Here is a 14,376-nt window from a genome sequence, read left to right as displayed (position 1 = left end):
CAGTGGGGGGCTAAGCAGCTGCTACACCTTACCCAAAGGTGACCTGCAGGCTAGCGGAGGGAAGCAGCACCTTGCACCTCCTTTGGTGGAGACGTATCTCCGCCCTGCCAGCCATTTCCTACAGCAGGGTGACCAAAACTGAACACAATACTCTGAAGGCAGCCTTGCCTGCATCATGTATCACTGCAACATAATACCTCGATGTTCTACTCAGCACCCTGACTGATGAAGAGCAGCGCGATTTAGATTCTTCATCCTCCTGTCTACCTGTCACATCACTTTTCACAGAACAGGACTGGAACCAAGGGAATTGAAGTGGAACCAAAGGAACCGCAGTAGACCCGAGCGGATTGGAGTGGAGCCAGGGAACTGGAGTGGAACCGAACAGACCAAAGTGGAGCCAGGGAACTGGAGTGGAACCAAAGGAACTGGAGTGTAACCCAGTGGACCAGAGTGGAGCCAGGGAACTGGAGTGGAACCAAAGGAACCGCAGTAGAACCGAGCAGATTGGAGTGGAGCCAGGGAACTGGTGTGGAACCAAAGGAACCGGAGTGGAGCCAGGGAACTGGAGTGGAACCAAAGGAAATGAAGTGGAACCGAGCGGACCGGAGTGGAGCCAGAGAACTGGAGTGGAACCAAAGGAACCAGAGTGCAAACCGAGCGGACCGGAGTGGAGCCAGGGAACTGGAGTGGAACCAAAGGAACCGGAGTGGAGCCAGGGAACTGGAGTGGAACCAAAGGAACCGGAGTGCAAATCAAGCGGACCGGAGTGGAGCCAGGGAACTGGAGTGGAGCCAAGGAACTGGAGTGGAACCAAAGGAACCGGAGTGGAGCCAGGGAACTGGAGTGGAACCAAAGGAACCGGAGTGCAAACCAGGCGGACCGGAGTGGAGCCAGGGAACTGGAGTGGAACCAAAGGAACCGGAGTGGAGCCAGGGATCTGGAGTGGAACCAAAGGAAATGAAGTGGAACCGAGCGGACCGGAGTGGAGCCAGGGAACTGGAGTGGGACCGAGCAGACTACAGTGGAGCCGGGGAACTGGAGTGGGACCGAGCAGACCACAGTGGAGCCAGGGAACTGGAGTGGGACCGAGCAGACCACAGTGGAGCCAGGGAACTGGAGTGGGACCGAGCAGACCACAGTGGAGCCAGGGAACTGGAGTGGGACCGAGCAGACTACAGTGCAGCCAGGGAACTGGAGTGGGACCGAGCAGACCACAGTGGAGCCAGGGAACTGGAGTGGAGCCAAAGGAACCGGAGTGGAACCCAGCGGACCGGAGTGCAGCCAGGGAACTGGAGTGGAACCAAAGGAACCGGAGTGCAAACCAAGCGGACCGGAGTGGAGCCAGGGAACCGGAGTGGAGCCAAAGGAACCGGAGTGGAACCCAGCGGACCGGAGTGCAGCCAGGGAACCGGAGTGGAGCCGAGTCATCCTCAATTCCAAGAGGCTGCCTCGGTCGAAGAGGAGGCAAGAAATACTACCAGTGGCAGCATTGGGTACTATCTGCAGGATGAAGAAGTTTCGTGCTGAAGGAGTGCAAGGCAAAGTGAACAGTAATGTTCATAAAAAAATCTTTACTCACTGTAACAGGAGACCAACCAATGCAAGAACTGTTCAGAAGTCTGGTTCCTTGTATCTAGATACTGGAGAGACAAAGGCAACCCTAGCTCCCTGTTAAGCACAGAATGACCATTTTGACATAACTACCAGACATGTTTAAACAGCCATAAATTAAGGTGAAGATTTCACCTTTAAATTGAACAAGAAATCCGCTGTGAATTGCCAGTGGAAACCTAATAACTGAAACGAAGCTGTGGGAAGAGTAGCACAGCTTTCAGGACCTGGGGTAAGTCCAGTGGATGGTCAGCTTTCAGGACCTGGGGTAAGTCCTGTGGATGGTCAGCGTTCAGGACCTGGGGTAAGTCCTGTGGACGGTCAGCGTTCAGGACCTGGGGTAAGTCCTGTGGACGGTCAGCATTCAGGACCTGGGGTAAGTCCTGAGGACGGTCAGCGTTCAGGACCTGGGGTAAGTCCTGTGGACGGTCAGCGTTCAGGACCTGGGGTAAGTCCTGTGGACGGTCAGCGTTCAGGACCTGGGGTAAGTCCTGTGGACGGTCAGCATTCAGGACCTGGGGTAAGTCCTGTGGACGGTCAGCATTCAGGACCTGGGGTAAGTCCTGTGGACGGTCAGCGTTCAGGACCTGGGGTAAGTCCTGTGGATGGTCAGCGTTCAGGACCTGGGGTAAGTCCTGTGGATGGTCAGCGTTCAGGACCTGGGGTAAGTCCTGTGGATGGTCAGCGTTCAGGACCTGGGGTAAGTCCTGTGGATGATCAGCGTTCAGGTCCTGGGGTAGGTCCTGAGGACGGTCAGCGTTCAGGACCTGGGGTAAGTCCTGTGGACGGTCAGCGTTCAGGACCTGGGGTAAGTCCTGTGGACGGTCAGTGTTCAGGACCTGGGGTAAGTCCTGTGGATGGTCAGTGTTCAGGACCTGGGGTAAGTCCTGTGGATGGTCAGCATTCAGGACCTGGGGTAAGTCCTGTGGATGGTCAGTGTTCAGGACCTGGGGTAAGTCCTGTGGATGGTCAGCGTTCAGGACCTGGGGTAAGTCCTGTGGACGGTCAGCGTTCAGGACCTGGGGTAAGTCCTGTGGATGGTCAGCATTCAGGACCTGGGGTAAGTCCTGAGGACGGTCAGCATTCAGGACCTGGGGTAAGTCCTGTGGACCGCCAGCATTCAGGACCTGGGGTAAGTCCTGTGGACGGTCAGCTTTCAGGACCTGGGGTAAGTCCTGTGGATGGTCAGTGTTCAGGACCTGGGGTAAGTCCTGTGGACCGTCAGCGTTCAGGACCTGGGGTAAGTCCTGTGGACGGTCAGCGTTCAGGACCTGGGGTAAGTCCTGTGGACGGTCAGCGTTCAGGACCTGGGGTAAGTCCTGTGGACGGTCAGCATTCAGGACCTGGGGTAAGTCCTGTGGACGGTCAGCGTTCAGGACCTGGGGTAAGTCCTGTGGACCGTCAGCATTCAGGACCTGGGGTAAGTCCTGTGGACGGTCAGCATTCAGGACCTGGGGTAAGTCCTGTGGACCGTCAGCATTCAGGACCTGGGGTAAGTCCTGTGGACCGTCAGCATTCAGGACCTGGGGTAAGTCCTGTGGATGGTCAGCGTTCAGGACCTGGGGTAAGTCCTGTGGACGGTCAGTGTTCAGGACCTGGGGTAAGTCCTGTGGACGGTCAGTGTTCAGGACCTGGGGTAAGTCCTGTGGACCGTCAGCATTCAGGACCTGGGGTAAGTCCTGTGGACGGTCAGTGTTCAGGACCTGGGGTAAGACCTGTGGACGGTCAGTGTTCAGGACCTGGGGTAAGTCCTGTGGACCGTCAGCATTCAGGACCTGGGGTAAGTCCTGTGGACGGTCAGTGTTCAGGACCTGGGGTAAGTCCTGTGGACGGTCAGTGTTCAGGACCTGGGGTAAGTCCTGTGGACGGTCAGTGTTCAGCACCTGGGGTTAGTCCTGTGGACGGTCAGTGTTCAGGACCTGGGGTAAGTCCTGTGGACGGTCAGTGTTCAGGACCCGGGGTAAGTCCTGTGGACCATCAGCATTCAGGACCTGGGGTAAGTCCTGTGGACGGTCAGTGTTCAGGACCTGGGGTATGTCCTGTGGATGGTCAGCGTTCAGGACCTGGGGTAAGTCCTGAGGACGGTCAGCATTCAGGACCTGGGGTAAGTCCTGTGGATGGTCAGCGTTCAGGACCTGGGGTAAGTCCTGTGGACGGTCAGCGTTCAGGACCTGGGGTAAGTCCTGTGGATGGTCAGCATTCAGGACCTGGGGTAAGTCCTGAGGACGGTCAGCATTCAGGACCTGGTGTAAGTCCTGTGGACCGTCAGCATTCAGGACCTGGGGTAAGTCCTGTGGACGGTCAGCTTTCAGGACCTGGGGTAAGTCCTGTGGATGGTCAGTGTTCAGGACCTGGGGTAAGTCCTGTGGACCGTCAGCGTTCAGGACCTGGGGTAAGTCCTGTGGACGGTCAGCGTTCAGGACCTGGGGTAAGTCCTGTGGATGGTCAGCATTCAGGACCTGGGGTAAGTCCTGTGGACGGTCAGCGTTCAGGACCTGGGGTAAGTCCTGTGGACCGTCAGCATTCAGGACCTGGGGTAAGTCCTGTGGACGGTCAGCATTCAGGACCTGGGGTAAGTCCTGTGGACCGTCAGCATTCAGGACCTGGGGTAAGTCCTGTGGACCGTCAGCATTCAGGACCTGGGGTAAGTCCTGTGGATGGTCAGCGTTCAGGACCTGGGGTAAGTCCTGTGGACGGTCAGTGTTCAGGACCTGGGGTAAGTCCTGTGGACGGTCAGTGTTCAGGACCTGGGGTAAGTCCTGTGGACCGTCAGCATTCAGGACCTGGGGTAAGTCCTGTGGACGGTCAGTGTTCAGGACCTGGGGTAAGACCTGTGGACGGTCAGTGTTCAGGACCTGGGGTAAGTCCTGTGGACCGTCAGCATTCAGGACCTGGGGTAAGTCCTGTGGACGGTCAGTGTTCAGCACCTGGGGTAAGTCCTGTGGACGGTCAGTGTTCAGGACCTGGGGTAAGTCCTGTGGACGGTCAGTGTTCAGCACCTGGGGTAAGTCCTGTGGATGGTCAGTGTTCAGGACCTGGGGTAAGTCCTGTGGACGGTCAGTGTTCAGGACCCGGGGTAAGTCCTGTGGACCATCAGCATTCAGGACCTGGGGTAAGTCCTGTGGACGGTCAGCGTTCAGGACCTGGGGTATGTCCTGTGGACGGTCAGTGTTCAGGACCTGGGGTAAGTCCTGTGGACGGTCAGTGTTCAGGACCTGGGGTAAGTCCTGAGGACGGTCAGTGTTCAGGACCTGGGGTAAGTCCTGTGGACGGTCAGTGTTCAGGACCTGGGGTAAGTCCTGAGGACGGTCAGTGTTCAGGACCTGGGGTAAGTCCTGTGGACGGTCAGTGTTCAGGACCTGGGGTAAGTCCTGAGGACGGTCAGTGTTCAGGACCTGGGGTAAGTCCTGTGGATGGTCAGTGTTCAGGACCTGGGGTAAGTCCTGAGGACGGTCAGCGTTCAGGACCTGGGGTAAGTTCTGTGGACGGTCAGTGTTCAGGACCTGTGTTAAGTCCTGTGGATGGTCAGCGTTCAGGACCTGGGGTAGTCCTGTGGATGGTCAGTGTTCAGGACCTGTGTTAAGTCCTGTGGATGGTCAGCGTTCAGGACCTGGGGTAAGTCCTGTGGATGGTCAGTGTTCAGGACCTGGGGTAAGTCCTGTGGATGGTCAGCGTTCAGGACCTGGGGTAAGTCCTGTGGACGGTCAGTGTTCAGGACCTGGGGCAAGTCCTGAGGACGGTCAGTGTTCAGGACCTGTGTTAAGTCCTGTGGATGGTCAGCGTTCAGGACCTGTGGTAAGTCCTGTGGACGGTCAGCGTTCAGGACCTGGGGTAAGTCCTGTGGACGGTCAGTGTTCAGGACCTGGGGTAAGTCCTGTGGATGGTCAGTGTTCAGGACCTGTGTTAAGTCCTGTGGATGGTCAGCGTTCAGGACCTGTGGTAAGTCCTGTGGATGGTCAGTGTTCAGGACCTGTGGTAAGTCCTGTGGACGGTCAGTGTTCAGGACCTGGGGTAAGTCCTGTGGATGGTCAGTGTTCAGGACCTGTGTTAAGTCCTGTGGATGGTCAGCGTTCAGGACCTGGGGTAAGTCCTGTGGATGGTCAGTGTTCAGGACCTGGGGTAAGTCCTGTGGATGGTCAGCGTTCAGGACCTGGGGTAAGTCCTGTGGACGGTCAGTGTTCAGGACCTGGGGCAAGTCCTGAGGACGGTCAGTGTTCAGGACCTGTGTTAAGTCCTGTGGATGGTCAGCGTTCAGGACCTGGGGTAAGTCCTGTGGACGGTCAGTGTTCAGGACCTGGGGCAAGTCCTGAGGACGGTCAGTGTTCAGGACCTGTGTTAAGTCCTGTGGATGGTCAGCGTTCAGGACCTGGGGTAAGTCCTGTGGATGGTCAGCGTTCAGGACCTGGGGTAAGTCCTGTGGACGGTCAGTGTTCAGGACCTGGGGTAAGTCCTGTGGATGGTCAGTGTTCAGGACCTGTGTTAAGTCCTGTGGATGGTCAGCGTTCAGGACCTGGGGTAAGTCCTGTGGATGGTCAGCGTTCAGGACCTGGGGTAAGTCCTGTGGACGGTCAGTGTTCAGGACCTGGGGTAAGTCCTGTGGATGGTCAGCGTTCAGGACCTGGGGTAAGTCCTGTGGATGGTCAGCGTTCAGGACCTGGGGTAAGTCCTGTGGACCGTCAGCATTCACTTTCTCAAGCTCAGGATACTAACTTTGATGTTTCCAGCCTGCTCCCCTATTTGAGCTCACACCATGAGCCGCACTCTCATCAGAGGTCATGTGATGGTAAGGATACGGGGGCTCTGGAGAGGGCGTCAGAGGAGGTTTACCAGAATTCTAACTAAAGGAGAGGTTGGGAAAGCTCGGGCTGTTTTCCCTGGAGTGCAGAGGGGAGGCTCAGTTGGGATCTGGTTTAGAAGATTATGAAAAGGATAGATAGAGTAAACAGCTTTATCTTTTCCCCACAATTGAAATGCCAAGTAGTAGAGAACATGCATTGAAGGTAGGGATTCCCAACCTCGGGTCCACTGACACTTTGCTGAATGGTATTGGCCCATGTCATAAAAAAGGTTGGGAACCCCTGATTTAAGGTGAGAGGGGGAAAGGCCAAAGGAGATGTACGAGGCAGGTTATTTTTTACACAGAGAGGAGCAGATGTTTGGAATAAACATGTACAAACAAGCTGAATGAACTCAGCAGGTCAGGCAGCATCCGTTGAAAGGAGCAGTCAACGGTTTGGGCCGAGACCACTTGTCAGGTCTTTCGGTCTCAACCTGAAACGTTGACTGCTCCTTTCAACGGATGCTGCCTGACCTGCTGAGTTCATTCAGCTTGTTTGTACGTGTTTATTTGAGCACAGCATCTGCAGTGCACTTTGTGTTTGATGTTTTGAATGCACTGCCAGGGGTGGTGATGGAGGCGAATATGACAAGAGGCTTTTGGGAAGCTTTTACATAGGCACATGAATGGGCAGAGAATGGAGGGATAGGGACCATTGTGCAGACAGAACGGATTAATGTAATTAATTAGACATCATTATCTTAATTGGTCAAGTTTGGGATATTTCATTTTCTCGACAGTCGAGGCCCCTGGTTTTGGAGGAACTGTCAGTGATTTACAGGTTCTAACACTTAGGAAGTTTTCTCATGGTTTGTCTTTGTTCAATTGCAATAGATCCTCTATTAAAACCACCTCACTTCACTACCCCAAACACCATTCTCACCTCCACCAGCAAGACGAAAGAAAACATCAACACAAGAGATTCAGCAGATGCTAAAAATCCAGAGTAACACATACAAACTGCTGGAAATAATGAATAACACATACAAACTGCTGGAAATCCAGAGTAACACAAACAAACTGCTGAAAATACAGAGCAACAGATACAAACTGCTAGAAATCCAGAACAACACATACAAACTGCTGGAAATCCAGAATAACACATACAAACTGCTGGAAATAATGAATAACACATACAAACTGCTGGAAATCCAGAGTAACACATACAAACTGCTGGAAATCCAGAGCAACACATACAAACTGCTGGAAATCCAGAACAACACATACAAACTGCCGGAAATCCACAGTGACACATACGAACTGCTGGAGGAATTCAGCATGTTGAGTAGCAATGATGGAGAGGAATAAAGAGTCAGCACGTCGGGCTGAGACCCTTCATCAGGACTGGAAAGGAAGGTGGGGAGAGGAATTGGTACAAGTTAGAAGGTGATAGGTGAAGCTAGGTGGGTGGGGGAGCAAGAATGAAGTGAGAAGCTAGCAGGTGAAAGGTGGAAGAGGTAAAGGGCTGGAGGAGAAGGAGTCTTAAAGGAGAGGAGAGTGAACCATGGAAAGGAAAGGAGGAGGGACACCAATAGGTGGTGATAGGTAAGAAAAAGAGAAGAGCTGAGAGGGGGTCCACACCCTTCACATCCTTCCTCTCCAGTCCTGATGAAGGGTCTAGACCCAAAAAAGCCAACTGTTTCCCCTCTATAGATGCTGCCTGACCTGCTGAGTTCCTCCAGCTTTTTTGTGTGTGTTACTCTGGAGGAAAACATTAGAAGGGTTGCAACCACATCCTAACACAACGCTACTCCCACTGAACAAAGATCTCCAGTCTTGTCCATTCGTGAGCAGACACTGCAGCTGCAGAACTTGCCTTATCCCAGTGAAATTGTAACAGGCCAGTCTGCCATTGCCCATGGGAACAGACTGAGGGATTGGAAACCAGCCCACAGATCTTCAGCCACCTTGCTCAAAGCTCCAGTACTGGTACAAGGTAACAGCATGGACTAAGCTCTTTGCAGAGCATCAGGGTTGTCTTCAATACCAGGAAGGTATTGGAATTGTGGAAGGTGTTCAAAATGAAAAAGAATAATCTAAATGAGGCACACGTCTTTAGACCAAAGGTTTTCATCCTTAGTATAAGAGAAGAGGATACGTGTGAAGTGCGATCGGATCATAGAAGGTTTGAAAGATGGCGATGAGTCCTCTCCTTCTTGGAACACTATGGTTACAATGTCGTTCCCAATGTGTCGTTTCCTCTCCACCTGAAAAGCAAAGATTCAGAACTGATGTGAGTTTATATCTACTGCCGTACAGCCAGTGATGAAGGAATCAGCATAAGATAGTAAGGAGTAGAATCAGGCCATTTGGCCCAGTGAGGCTGCTCCGTCATTCCATCATTATCCCAATCAACCCCATTCTCCTGCCTTCTCCCTGTAATCCTTGATGCACTCACTAATCAAGAACCTATCAACCTTTACTTTAAATATACTCAATGATTTGGTCTTCACAGCTGTAAATTTCACAGATTCACCACCCTCTGGCTAAAGAAACATCTCCTCATCTTTGTTCTTGTAGTCTGAAGCTGTGTCCTCAGGTCCTAGACTCCCCCTCTATAGGAAACATCCCCTCCAAGTCCACTCTATCTAGACCTTCCAATATTTGTTAGGTTTCAATGAGACCCCTGCCCCCCAGCGAGTGCAGGACCAGAGCCTTCAAACGTTCCTCATACATCAACCATTCCTCACTCTGGGATCATTCTCGTGAACCTCCTTTGGACCCTGTCCAATGCCAACATATCCTTTCTCAGATAAGGGACCAAAAACTGCTCACAATATTCTATATGATCTGACCAATGCCTTGTAAAACCTCCTCAGCATTATCTCTCCTTTAAAGACGTCCATTTGTTCTATCCAACAGAAGCCCCACCACCTTCTGAATGGTCAGAAAGGCTGGAACCATAAGCCAACTCTCCTATCTTCCTTCTGGGATTAACATTGCCATGGACAACACACATGGGTCTTCCCTTTTGTGGACCTCGCCCCAAAGTCCAGAGCTGATGCCACTACGCCACCAGCCAGTTGAGAATGGTGAACTTCAACCCATGTGGGTCAAGTGGTCTCCATGGTCCCTGATACTTTGCTTCTTTTTGTTCTAGGTTTATTTAATTAGTTAAATTAAATTGCAATAATCATACACGGAGGGAGGGACTATAATTCACATACATGGGGTGGCACGGTAGCATGGAGGTTAGCACAACGCTTTACAGTAAAGGCGACCCCGAGCTGGGTCCAGCTCCCACTGCTGTCTGTAAGGAGTTTGGACTTTCTCCCCACGACTGCATGGGTTTCCTCCAGCTGCTCCAGTTTCCTCCCGCAGTCCAAAGACATATCAGTTGGAAGGTTAATAGGTCCTTGTAAATTGTCCTGTGATTAGGTGAGGATTAAATCAGGGATTGTGGGGTGGTGCAGCTCGAAAGGGCGGAAGGGCCTGTTTCACGCCGCATCTCGATAAATAAATAAATACATAAACTTCGACATCCACCTTTCCCCTACCCACCTAAACCAGCAGGTTTAATATCATATCCTAAAGCTGGCAACTCTACCCTGGTTCTCAGCACAGAACTCTGGAATATGAAATATTATTAACATACAGGAAGAAGGGAAGCTGTTGACTCAAGAAATAAAACTTAATAAAACAATAAGTTCTTCCGTGGAAAACAGAAATAACAAGAATAAATTGTCATCGAAAAGCCGAGCTGACCTTTCAAATGCCTCCAACTTTAGCAAAGGGATTGACATGTTGATTGAAAATATACTGAAAATAGCTAAGCGTAAAGGAATTCCACCGAGCAGAGATATCTCTCTTCAAATTCTCCAGCATGGTTAGAAGCCTAATGACCTTACTGGAGATGGTTTGAGGCAGGAAGCGAAACTGTCAGCTATTTTCTGCACATCTATGCCGCAGAAGTTCGTTTGCGTTGATGCCGTCAGTTTGCAGGCAAAAAATAATGAGAAGGGAAATGTCTGACAACGGTGCACAAGCACAGAAGGTCAGATATGAATTGGTAATGATCACAAGCGAGGGCAGAAAAAGTCAGAGGCATTCTCGGGAAAGGAACAAAAACAGTAACTGAAAGCAAAGAAACGCATCCTCGTTGGTAATGTTAAATGATGAGCACTACCCCTTTAGAATTTAGACAACAGATTTAGTATTTGAAGGAAGAATATATCGCCACGAGAGGAATGAATTTCAAGGCATAACTATAGTCAGCGGCCACTTATTAGGTGCCTCCTGTACCTAATAAAGTGGCCACTGAGTGTACATTCATGGTCTTCTGCTGCTGTATCCCAACTACTTCAAGCTTTGACGTGTCGTGTATTCAGAGATGCTCTTCTGCACACCACTGTTGTAACACGAGGTTATTTGAGTTACTGTTGCCTTCCTGTCACCTGGAACCAATCTGGTCATTGCCCTCTGGCCTCTCTCATTAACAAGGCACTTTTGCCCACCGAACTGCCACTCACTGCATGGTTTCGTTTGTTTGTTTTTCCAGGGACTGTTGTCTGTGAAAATCCCAGGAAATCAGCAGATTCTGAGAGACTCAAACCAACCTGTTCAGCAGCAACCAACCATGGTCAAAGTCACTTAGATCACATTTCTTCCCCCGTTCTGATGTTTTCCTTGAACAATGGCAGAACCTCTTGACTGTGTCTGCATGTTTTTATGCATTCAGTTGCAGCCACATGATTGGCCGATTAGCCATTCGCATTAACGAGCCGGTGCACAGCTGTACCTAATAAAGTGGCCACTGAGTGTCATTCGTACAAATTTGAACCGTTATATTCCCTTAGCGTCTGAATAAAGGAAACCAGATGTTGCCTTGGATGGAGAACACTAAATGGATCAAGCAATAATTTGGTGCCTTAAAAGCAATGTGCCATGATACATCATTCAAATAAATTGTGACCGGAATATCTCGCAGTCAAGGTGGCACCAGTAAACGACGATTCTTTGGGTGAAATCTTATAGATTAATTAATTATTTAATAAATTATTTCACTTTTACTACACCTTCTACTTATTCTTCTTATCTTGATAGTGTTTCGGAAACGGTTGGAGCCTGTGACATACAGTCTGGAGTTCGATCGAGTGATCTAGCACTCTGCTGTCGCCAAGAAGCTTCCAGGAGAGGACCGTGAGCATGAATTGTCTTGAGCCGGAGACCAGAGAAGGGGCGTGGGGCTGCGATCGAAGCGTCGAGGCGAATGCAGAGGAGGCCAGGTCAGCAGTCGTTCTTCACGGAAGGCCACATCCGGCTAGGGATTGGGAGGCCGCAGCTTAGCAGTCACTCCCCACGGAAGACCTCAGTTTGAGCCGTCTTTCCCCTCGGCGCTGACTGAGGATGTTTTTGAAATTCTGAGACTTCTATGATTATTGGTGTGGACTGTAGTTTACATGGGTCCCCTTCAGTTTGGCTGTGTTTTCTTTCTTGTTGGCAATTGGCAGGTGGGTGATATGTTACTTTTTTGGGCTGATGTTCTTGTTGGTATTTTTCCATCTGAGTGATCTGTTCGGTTTCTGTGTGTGAGAGAGGGGGGTTGCTGGTTTGATGTTATTATCGCTGTTTTTTTTGCGTGGGAGAGGTTTTGTTATTAGGGGTTTCACGTTTTACCTCCTCTGAGTGGGAGATCTGTTAGCTTTTGTGCAAGGCAGGGGTTGGGATTTGGGGTTTGTGAATTTTGTTTCATTTTCCTTTAGTGGTTTTTCTGTACTTCGTGGGTATCTGGAGAAGGCGAATCTCAGAGTTGTATTCTGCAAACATACTTTGATAATAACATAAAAACGAAATGAATGAGAAATGGGTATTACTGAATGTATCAGTGATACATTCATGAATCTTGACACGTCGTCATGTGAGTTAAAAACGGACATCCTTCCCACAACCCCTTTGACTTCCTGCCATCAGGCAGAAGGTACCTCATCATATGAACCAGAACTGTCAGGCTAGGGACCAGCTTCATCCTCCAGGCTGGTAGACTTCTTAACATCCTGCTGCTACCCAGCACACATGGTTGTCATACATTCTGTGCTGTGTCGTATGACATGGGTGATATGGTCTTTCCATGACCATGATTGTTCTTGACAAATTTTTCTATGGAGGCCTTTGCCTTCTTCTAGAGCAGTGTCTTTACAAGACGGGTGACCCCAGCCATTATCAACGCTCTTCAGAGATTCTCTGCCTGGTGTCAGTGGTCACACAACCAGGACTTGTGATAGGCACCAGCTGCTCATACGACCATGATACCATGGCCTTACGTAATCAGGGGGCTAAGCAAGTGCTACACCTTGCCCAAGGGTGACCTGCAGGCTAGTGGAGTGAAGGAGCACTTTATATCTCCTTTGGTAGAGATGCATCTCCACCCTGCCAACTTTGTACACAAGTACACCCTGTCTGAATACTATGTTGCCCACCCCTCCACTCCCCAACTCACAGACACATCCTCATCCTGCATTGGTCATTTTTCATCTTTAATTGCTGCTGTTTCACACATTCATATGACTGTTTGTTTTGTTATAATAGTGCCAGTGACACTATACCATCTTACATAAACATACACCTCGCACGTTCTGTCAACCTGCCAATCTCCAGGCCATGTCACTCAGGGACTTGTGCTGATATTATTTTGTGACTGCATGTGCTGTGCTTTGCATCTTGGCCCCAGAAGAACGACGTTTTGTTTAGCTGTATACATATGTATGATTAACGACAATAACCTTGAACTTGAGTAAAGAATTTTCAATGGAAGTTCTGATCTGAAGCAGAATTAAATTCCTTCCTATCTTTTATGGTATTCTTCCCAGTTGCTCATATCCGAAATTTAAAAAAAGGATGCCAAGGAAAAGTAGTATAATTAATTATCAACATTTAAATTGAACTTGAGTGGATCTTCAGTTGAAAAACCTTAGGTTCTAAATATTAAATTTGAGGCACAGTGCAGCAACAGATAAAATGTCCCATGCAATCGATTTACGAAGATATGGGTCTGAAGTTCACCGTGTTTTCAATTAATGTTATGATAACTTCCAAAGAGCCATCTCGCAGCTCTGGCCAAAAGCCAAATATCAGAAAATAAGATATAGATGTCCTTTAAAAAGAAAAAAAAAGGTGGAAACCATAGAAAGGCTGCAGAGGAGATTTACAAGGGTGTAAATAAGGGGAGCATGCCTTATGAAAACAGGTTGAGTGAACTCAGCCTTTTCTCCTTGGAGCAACAGAGGATGAGAGATGACCAGATAGAAGTGTATAAGATGATGAAAGGCATTGATCATGTGGCTGGTCAGAGGCTTTTTCCCGGGGCTGAAATGGCTAGCACAAAAGGATACAGTTTTAAGGTGCTGGGGAGTAGGTACGGAGGAGATGTCAGGGGTAAGATTTTTACACAGAGAGTGGTGAGTGCGTGGAATGGGCTGCCGGCAATGGTGGTAGAGGTGGATATGATAGGGTCTTTTAAGAGACTCCTGGACAGGTATATGGAGCTCAGCAAAATAGAGGGCTATGGGTAACCCGAGGTAATTTCGAAAGTAAGTACATGTTCGGCACAGCACTGTGGGCTGAAGGGCCTGTATTGTGCTGTAGGTTTTCTATGTTTCTCAGTCATAAGGTCCATAAAACCTTAAGACATTGGAGCAGAATTAGGCCATTTGGCCCATCGAATCTGCTCCACCATTCAATCCTGGCTAATCCTCTTTTTTTGCCGCTCCTCAGTCCCATTCCCCGGCCTTCTCCTCATGACCTTTAACACCATGACCAATCAATAACGTATTAAACTCCACCTTAAATACACCCAACGACCCGGCCTCCACTGTTGCAGGTGGTAACAAATTCCACAAATTCACCACCCTCTGGCTAAAGTAATTTCTCCGCATCTCTGTTTTAAATGGATGCCCCCTATCCTGAGGCTGTGCCCTCTTGTCCTAGAC

The 14,376-nt window shown here is 49.9% G+C and overlaps 1 protein-coding gene across 3 annotated transcripts in view; it reads right to left on the bottom strand.

The window, feature by feature from the left end:
• Positions 1-14,376, bottom strand: part of garnl3 (GTPase activating Rap/RanGAP domain like 3) — a 457,411-nt gene that overhangs the window by 107,785 nt on the left and 335,250 nt on the right. For all 3 annotated transcript variants that reach the window (XM_059993840.1, XM_059993839.1, XM_059993841.1), the window contains exon 12: positions 8,550-8,658. In XM_059993840.1, the coding sequence (XP_059849823.1) occupies positions 8,550-8,658 (109 nt within the window). The remainder of the gene's footprint in view (positions 1-8,549; positions 8,659-14,376) is intronic.

Source organism: Hypanus sabinus, chromosome 18, assembly GCF_030144855.1.
Source record: "Hypanus sabinus isolate sHypSab1 chromosome 18, sHypSab1.hap1, whole genome shotgun sequence".
Taxonomy (NCBI): domain Eukaryota; kingdom Metazoa; phylum Chordata; class Chondrichthyes; order Myliobatiformes; family Dasyatidae; genus Hypanus; species Hypanus sabinus.
This window is presented reverse-complemented; position numbering and strand designations above follow the sequence as displayed.